Source organism: Mauremys reevesii, linkage group 1 (assembly GCF_016161935.1).
Source record: "Mauremys reevesii isolate NIE-2019 linkage group 1, ASM1616193v1, whole genome shotgun sequence".
Classification (NCBI taxonomy): Eukaryota; Metazoa; Chordata; order Testudines; family Geoemydidae; genus Mauremys; species Mauremys reevesii.
Window position 1 is genome coordinate 6,591,598 of NC_052623.1, and position 9,025 is coordinate 6,600,622.

A 9,025-nucleotide genomic window follows, 5' to 3' on the forward strand; every position below is an offset into this window, starting at 1 on the left:
TTGTGTATCGTCCTAGAGCTTACAAATATGTGCTTTCATACATTAGTTATCTGAAACTATCTGCCCAATAATTCTTGCACTCTGGCTTGTTTAGAGTGGGTTGCAGGTGTTCCTATCTGACATCTGCTCTTTCTGACTGGTCACTGTCACACGGTACATTTCTTTTCTTTACAGGTCTGAATGTAGCTCTTAGACTCAGGTTTGCATTGCATTCAAAGAAAGCACATTTCAAGTTCACGTTATGTGAATATTTGGCACTTTTTCCTGAAAAGAACCTGTTTCCGGTGGCCGAGAGGGCCCTGGGCCTTGTGCAATCTCTCGCCAGGGGGTGAATTTCTCTCTAGAAGGTTTGTGAGAAGTGAGTGTGAAAGGGGCAATACCCCCCAAGTACTGACCTTGTCTTTCTTTCCAGCTTTGCCTAGCATCCAAGCAGAGCCCACACTTCATCATGTCTGCTGTCAACAGCACAAAATTCAGTCATCTCACATTCATCCTCCTCGGCCTCCCGGGCCTGGAGGACTGGCACACCTGGATCGCCATCCCCTTCTGTTTGATGTACACTGCTGCTCTTTTAGGGAACTGTGTTCTAATATTCCTTATTGCAACAGAGCGCAGCCTCCAGGAACCCATGTACCTTTTCCTCTCCATGTTGGCAGTCAGCGATTTAGTATTATCTACTTCTACAGTGCCGAAAATGCTGGCCATCTTCTGGTTTAGGGCCAGGGAAATTGCTTTCGAGTCCTGCCTCACCCAGATGTTCTTTGTTCACTTTGGGTTTGTTGTCGAGTCAGCCATCCTGCTGGCCATGGCATTTGATCGGTACGTAGCCATCTGCAACCCCTTGAGATACACGACTATCCTCACCAATGCGAAGATTGAGAAAATAGCCACGGCCATAGTCATCAGAAGCTTTTGTATAATTGTCCCTGCTGTCTTTCTGCTCAAATGGCTGCCCTTCTGCAGAAGCAACATCCTACCACACTCATACTGCGAGCACATAGGGGTGGCCAGACTGGCCTGTGCAGACATAACCGTCAATATCTGGTATGGCTTTTCAGTGCCGATTGCAACCGTTATACTAGATGTTGTATTTATTGGGGTGTCTTATGCGCTGATCCTCAAAGCTGTCTTCAGGCTCCCCACCAAAGATGACCGGCTCAAGGCTTTTAGCACCTGTGGCTCCCACGTCTGTATCATCATCTTGTTTTATACCCCAGCATTTTTCACTCTCCTAACCCACCGCTTTGGCCATCATGTCCCCCGTCACATTCACATCCTGCTGGCCGATCTCTACGTGCTCATCCCCCCCATGCTAAACCCCATTGTTTACGGGATGAAAACCAAGCAGATTCGGGTACAAGTGGGCTGCATGTTCTCGCAGAAGTGGAAATGGTGCTGAGTGCCCCCGCTGGGCTGCTAGCTGAGCAAGGAAACTTTCTAGTTTGGCTTCTTCCGCACTGCAAGGAGAGGGTCCCTTGGCACCTGGAAATGGAAGTTAACACTTTAATTCTCTGTAGCAAAATAGACATCATCAGCTCCCGGGATTTTTCATTGCACACCCAGGGCCATGGCACTATGTCTGAAGAGAAGACTGAGGGGTGGCCTGATAAAAGTCTTCACATCTGTAAAGGGCTGTTATAAAGAGATTGGTGATCAATTGCTCTCCATGTCCACTGAAGGTAGGACAAGAAGCAATGGGCTGAATCTGAGTTTTAGGTTTCATATTATGAAAAACTTTCTAACTCTCTGGGTAGTTAAGCTCTGGAACAGTTACTAGGAAGGCTGTGGAATCCCCATCACTGGAGGTTTTTAAGAACAGGCTGGACAAACACCTGTCAGGGATGGTCTAGGTTTACTTGTTCCTGCCTCACGAGGTCCCTTCCAGCCCTACATCTCTATGAAGTGGTGCGCACTGGTTTCTTGAGAGGGAAGTGCCTTTTTATATGGCTGGTCTCTCGGCACCCACAACAAACCCTTGTCCTTGCCTTGTCAGTAGGCCATACTTCGGCCTTCACCCGCCTAGCCCCTTCTCCTGGGCTTGCCTTCCCCTCACAGTTCAAAGCTTGTGTGTTTGATTTGCTTATCCTTGGCCAGTGAACCCAGGGTGAGGTGGTGTAGGCTTGGAAGCTGGGGAGATGCCTTGCCAGCGTAGTCCGGTACTTCCAGCATAGTCTGGTACTTTGAAAAAGGAGGCATTCCCATTTTGGTTGAGGCGGCCTGTGTGGTTGGAGTTATGGGTTCAGAATTATATAGCGCAGGGTCGTCCCCAACCCCAGCACTCAACCAGCCCCTCAGTTAAATCCCCTAAAATAACCTAGGCTGACAGATACAGAGGACGATGGGTGGCAGCAAGGTATGAGTTCCTCAGCAGTGAGGGGGTTCACTGATGGCTCGCTCTTTGCTAACATTCGAGTCTGGATGAGATAGAGGCAGAGCAGGTCCCTGGGGCTCCCTGCTGGCTCTGAGCCCCCACTCTGGTATTCCCAGGGCAGCAGTATAAATATCCCTATGTCTCAGCCCCAGTCAATGTGAACAGGGCTGGTCCTAGACCCAATGGCACCCCAGGCAAGGAGCATCTTTGGCACCCCCTCCGCATTTGTTAAACTTTTGAATACCTTATTTTCTATTGCATTTGTAGCTCATTTCACGACTTTGATGCACTATTTGCATGCATGATTAAGACTATAAATTTGCACGCTAGGATCTGTAAATCTGTATTTATTCATGCCATATATAAACAAATAAAAAATTTTTTAAATAGTGTTACAGTCAGTGGATACGTCTATACTACCCGCCGGATCGGCAGGTAGTGACCGATCTATCGGGGATTGATTTTATCGCGTCTAGTGTAGACGTAATAAAATCGACCCCCGATCGCTCTGCCGTCGACTCTGGAACTCCACTGCGATGAGAGGCGGACGCGGAGTCGATGAGGGAGCAGCAGTGGTCGACTCGCCGCCCTTCTCATGGCCAGGTAAATCGACCTAAGATACACCGCTATTTGCATAGCTGAAGTTGCGTATCTTAGGTCGACCCCCGCAGTGTAGACCTAGCCAGTGACAGCTGTAGAATGTTAACCCTTGTCCTAGAACGTGGTCAGCCAGGCCCCGGTGGGTAGATAAGGGGCAGGGCTGGGCCAGTCATTCGGTGAGAAAGAAGAACAAAGTGAAATGAGAACCCAGCTGCGATACTGTGAACTTGGTTTTATTGTGTAATTGTGAAAATGTACCTGAGTTTAAAGACATGAAACCTGTAAGTAGCGACTCATAAAGGACGTATTTAATGAGATCGCTTGTGTTATTTTATTGCTTGAAAATGCCAGTCATTGGGTCCATCTGTCACTGTGCTGCAGTTCACGAGGGCAAAGACGGGAAAAGCAACTTTCTGAACTAAAGGAGAAGGGCTAACGTTGTACAGCTGTTACCTGCTGTAATGCTGCTCCACCCAATGTCGGTGCACAGTGCAATCTCTCAGTGTTTGTACATTTCACATATTCTTAAAATTAAACAGTTTCTATAAGCTTAGAGGAAATGTTTTTTTTTTTAAATTTGCTTATTGTAAGGGAGTGGGCTCACCCCTGCGGCACCTCCTGCTGGTCATCCATGGGAATTAGCTCACCAGCCCTCTGCAGGCTGGTGATCTGCTACCACTTGCCCCCATGTTCCTCCCAGGACCCCAGTGTCCCTTTCTCTGGGTTGCTACCCCCCCGGCAGTACCCCCACACTCTGGGTCACCCCACCTCGCCTCAGTCTGGGCTACTGCCAGTCACCATCTAGCCCCACTCCCTGGGGCAACTGCAGTATACGCCACTCATCACAGGCAAGGTTGGGTTGGACCTGCTGCCTCTCTCTATAGCTGGGCTGCCCCTCTGCAGCCCCGGTACTGGTCTTAGGCCCTCAGCTAGGCCCACAGCCTGCGGCTTTCCAGGCTGGAGTGCCCCAGCTCCTCTAGCCTTCCCCCAGCCCTGCTCCACTCCCAGTACCCTGCTCAACTCCCTGCCGCCAGGCCCATCTCCCTCTACAAGCAGAGAGAGACTCCTGAGCTGCTGGCTGCCCTGGCCTTCTTATAAGGCCCGGCTGGTCTGTTTGGGGCATGGCCCCAGCTGCAGCCACTTCCCCCAATCAGCCGGGGTTTTGCTCCCTTCCCCAGGCCCAGCCCTCTGCAGGGCTTTTCCAACCCCTTCCGGGCTGGAGCGGGTGTCCGTCGTTCGGGGCCCAGTGTTCCACATTACACATCGAATCAATAAATATTGTCTTGGAAATACCAATAACCACGCAAAGGACTGGACACTGTAATACAATCGGTTCTTTGTATATGAGTGTGTGACGCAAATAAAACAGTGGGGGGGTGCCCTTAAAAATAGACTTTCTCCAACAATTTCCAAGTTGTCCTTTATTTGAAACATAAAGGGTCTGCATGTGGGCGACAGGGAGATTACCAGAGCCAGGGACTAGCTGTTCTGTTGCAGGAACAGCCGAGCTAGGGAAGCTCTGCATTCCCTGTTGCCAGGCCACTTTTCTGCTGCCCCTGGTGTTGGCACCATCAGACCCACTTACTTTTTGCAGACTCCGGGCAGCACCCACCAATGCGAAGTGCCCGGCTTTGCACACAGCGATGCCTGGCTGCTGGCGTGGCTCCAGATGTTCCCCGCTGTCTGGGTGGGTTGCAGTGGCCATGCCAGTGGCAGAGGCTGGAGCAGCCCCAGTGCACTGCCCCCAGATGAACTGACAAAGACATGCCCCAAACCACACTAGCCGACACGCATCTCCCGCAGGGAGGGACCGGCCTGCACAGCCACCTAGGGGAGCAGCTGCTGTGTCCCACTTGCTGGGCAGGGTGTGGGTGGGTGGCTCTGCACAGTGACTGGGGCTCGCTGTGGGGCTGTGTCTGGGCTAGCTGAACCCCAAGCCCTGAGACCCCCGGGGGGGAAGGGACTCACAGAGGTCAAATGTCTACACAGCCCCAGTCCGCAGAGCAACTGCAGGAAGGGGCATGGGCCTGGCAGAGCGAATCCCCAGACATGGCCAGAAGGAGTTGCCCCAGGCGGTGAGCAGAGCCCCGGTGACACGCTCTCGGAGAGGAAGAATGGTCTTGTGATTACGGCTCTTGGCTGGGACTTGGGAGCCCTGGAGTCAATCCCTGGTTCTGCCACTGACTTCCTGGGTGACCTTGGGTGAGTCACTTAGCATCCCTGGAGATCCGTTCCCCACCTACAAACTGGGGGCAATGTGACTTCTTTGCTCCCACCCTTTGTTTAGGTTGAGAGCTCTCTGGGGCAGGAGCTGCTCTCGCTGTGTGTGTCCAGCCCAGTGCAGCAGCGCCCTGATCCCAGTTAGGGCTTGTAGGTGTTCCCCTGCTCCCCGTGTGAAATAACAGCCAGAGCCTGGGCATTTGGGCTGGTGATGGGGAAAGCCGTCGGGAATCTCATTCATACAAACACTGGGAAATCCCCCGTTTGAAGATCGCACCTGCATGAGGCTGATGCGGAAACTGGTGAGTCTCTGGGGCTCCCTCCTGGCTCGGAGCCCCGCTGGGATTCCCAGGGAAGCAGGATAAATATCCCCGTGTCTGAGCCCCGGTCAGTGTGCTTCACGCTGCCTGGAGCTCTCCACCTGGATCACAGGCAGAGATTCCTCAGCGCTGGCTGGAGCAGGAGCTTGGTGAGTCGTTTGGGAGCGGGGCAGGCCTCCATTACTGGTGCATCCCTCTTTTTAGAAAGTTGCCCGTTGTGTATCATCAGTGGGGAGATTAGCACACCAAGGACCCACTCCAAGGGCACCTTCAACATCCACTGGTTTCAATGGGAGCTGAGGGCACATAGGACCTTGCAGGATCAAGCCCACAGTCAAAGAAAAGTGTGAAAATATAGACTCGAATGCAGAGTGTGTTTTATGCTTGCAATGAGCTGCAGTATTCTCATTGGGTATTGTTGCTGGTGCGCAGAGAGCCCAGGAATGGAAAATGGGCATTCCCAGTTCTTGTCCCATCACCTGGCCTTGATCCTGCAAAGACATTCCACAGGAGGGGTCCCTATGTTCATTTTTCCAGTGTGCAGGAAAGAGATAATACCTGCTGCTGCTCAGTGCTGTTATTACAGATCATTAGTATCCCATTCAGGAAGGGGAGGTGTATCTTAATTTCTCTTCTCATCCCAATATCTCAGAGGAGAGCAGGGCAGAATCACTAGCATTTTGTTCATAGAATCATAGATTATTAGGTTTGGAAGGGACCTCAGGAGATCATCTAGTCCAACCCCCTGCTCAAAGCAGGATCAATCCCCAAATAGCCCCCTCAAGAATTGAACTCACACCCCTGGGTTTAGCAGGTCAATGTTCAAACCACTGAGCTATTCCTCCCTCCCTCCTTATGCCAAGCTTCCAAATGAATCAGCTATAAAATAATAATGAACTTCAGGGCTTTAGATACTGAGGTGACAGTGCCTTGAAATACCAAAGATGGTGGGTGGAGGGACAGAAAGACAGTGGGATGGAAACTAGTTTTTACTTTTGTATTTTCAGGGAATGTGTAATTCTAATAGAGCAGCTGAATTCTCCACTCTGCAAATCACATGTGCAAGGCTGAAGTGGGCTTTGTCTTACCAGTGGATCATATGGAAATACCATGTGTAACTACTGCAAAGGGATATTACATGGGGCTGCCTTTGCGCAACATCCCAGTTACCCTGGATCACAAGCTGACCCAAGCCATTCTCCCAAGGTTGGTTGCAATAACTCCAGTTTTTACCTTACTGCTTCGAGGAAGTCTGTAAGCCTCAGATAACAAAGGGCCAGATCATCAGCCAGTGTCACCTCACGTAGCTCCACTGCCTTTGATAGGGCTGTGCGGATTCCACCAGCTGGGGATCTGGCTCCGTGTGACAGCTGGACACATTTCTCAAGGAGCCCGCTGTCATTTAAGCAGTGGGATGGAATAGGGTGAGAGACACGGCATCTGCAGCCAGGAGAAAATCTCCCCAAGAGATGCAGCTGCCAGGCTCACAGACAGGGAGACGCCAGTCGCCCAGGCAGGGTTTATAATGTCATGTCTCTGCCTGGACACACGGCCATTTCCTGACCCGGCAGACATTCTAACGGGCCCAGGAATGGTATGGGGTGTCATTAGTACCTGAGTCTCCTGCTCAGTCATTACCCTGGAGAGTTGTCTGGGCATCTCCGAGCTGGGGTTAGACGCTTTCACTGACAAACAATCTGCCATTTTAGGCCAGACTAATTAAAAGCACCAAAGAACAAACTGCAGCTTCTGCAGATGTAGGAAGAGAGGCATTGCCAGGCTGGGTCAGACCAGGGTCTGTCTCGTCCAGTGTTCCCCCTCCAACAGTGAACTGCGCCAGGTGCTGCAGGGAAGGGGCAAGAAACTCCAGACCTGGCAGGTGTGGGATAACATGACACTTCTTCAGGGATCATCCTGACCTGTAATACTGGCAATTGATTTGAATGCGAAGCATGAGGTTTAATCTCTTTCAATACTCGGTTGTTTAGCACTAACTCTTAGACCTATTGACTGATTGATTGATTGATTAAAAATGAGGATTAGCACTTGCCTGCAGACTCCCTATACCAGGCGATGGCAAATTCGTTCGGTGGAGAGGGCTGAATTTCATTGTTAACTCTGGTCCATTGGCTGAGGCATAGAGTTAGCCCAATGGATCTGTCATTGATATTAAAGGGAGCGCTGCATGGAGATCACGGGTAGAGGGATCTGAAAAGGACTTGGGGGTCATGGTGGATAATCAGCTGAACACGAGCTCCCAGTGCGGTGATGGGGTCAAAAGGGGCTAATGGGATTCTTGGACATATGAACAAGGGACTCTCAGTACGAGTAGGGAGGTCATATGACCTTTGCATTTGGCACTGGGGTGACCCCTGCTGGAATCCTGTGCCCAGTTCTGGTGTCCTCAATTCAAGAAGGAAGTTGATAAACTGGAGAGGGGTCAGGGAAGAGCCACGGGAATGATTAAATGATTGGAAAAGCTGCCTCGTAGCGATAGACTCAAGAATCTCAGTCCGCTTAGTTTAACAAAGAGAAGGTGAAGGGGTGACATGATCAGAGTTTATGAGTACCGAGATGGGGACCAGAAATATGATACCAGAGGGCTCTTCAGTCTACAAATGTCTAACAAGATTCAATGGCTGGAAGTTGAAGCTCAACAAATTCAGACTAGAAATAAGGCACAAATTCTCAGCCGTGAGGGTGATTAGCCCTTGGAACGGGTTACCCCAAGTTGAGGTGGATTCTCCATCCCTGACAATCTTTAAATCAAAAGTGGAGGCTTTTAGAAAGATCTGCTCTAGTTCAAACAGGAATTGATTCAGGGCAGTTCTCTGGCCTGTGTTATACAGGAGGTCAGATGTGATGATCACGGTGGTCCCCTGTGGCTGTAGAATCTATGAATCCGTTAGTGATCCGTTCTGCAGTGACTAAACTTTGAGTTGTCGTATTTAATTATTCAGTAGCTGACTGTTGCATTCCGCATTGCTCAACGGGAAAATATCAAGTAGGAACCGAGCTGGGTGAATAATTCCTAACAAAGCTGAACTTCATCTTTTGGGTTTCTGTTTGTGTATCGTCCTAGAGCTTACAAATATGTGCTTTCATACATTAGTTATCTGAAACTATCTGCCCAATAATTCTTGCACTCTGGCTTGTTTAGAGTGGGTTGCAGGTGTTCCTATCTGACATCTGCTCTTTCTGACTGGTCACTGTCACACGGTACATTTCTTTTCTTTACAGGTCTGAATGTAGCTCTTAGACTCAGGTTTGCATTGCATTCAAAGAAAGCACATTTCAAGTTCACGTTATGTGAATATTTGGCACTTTTTCCTGAAAAGAACCTGTTTCCGGTGGCCGAGAGGGCCCTGGGCCTTGTGCAATCTCTCGCCAGGGGGTGAATTTCTCTCTAGAAGGTTTGTGAGAAGTGAGTGTGAAAGGGGCAATACCCCCCAAGTACTGACCTTGTCTTTCTTTCCAGCTTTGCCTAGCATCCAAGCAGAGCCCACACTTCATC

General features: G+C 50.2%; 1 protein-coding gene across 1 annotated transcript; it reads left to right on the forward strand.

Moving 5' to 3' along the window:
* The first annotated feature begins 448 nt into the window (after nt 1–448).
* Nucleotides 449–1,399, forward strand: LOC120374888 (olfactory receptor 52B2-like). The gene has a single exon (XM_039495298.1). The coding sequence runs from the start codon at nt 449–451 to the stop codon at nt 1,397–1,399; it is 951 nt and encodes a 316-aa protein (XP_039351232.1).
* Nucleotides 1,400–9,025: the final 7,626 nt, after the last annotated feature.

Excerpts from the sequence above, each read along its gene's own strand:
- LOC120374888 (XM_039495298.1), top strand. The coding sequence starts at position 449 with ATGTCTGCTGTCAACAGCACAAAATTCAGTCATCTCACATTCATCCTC.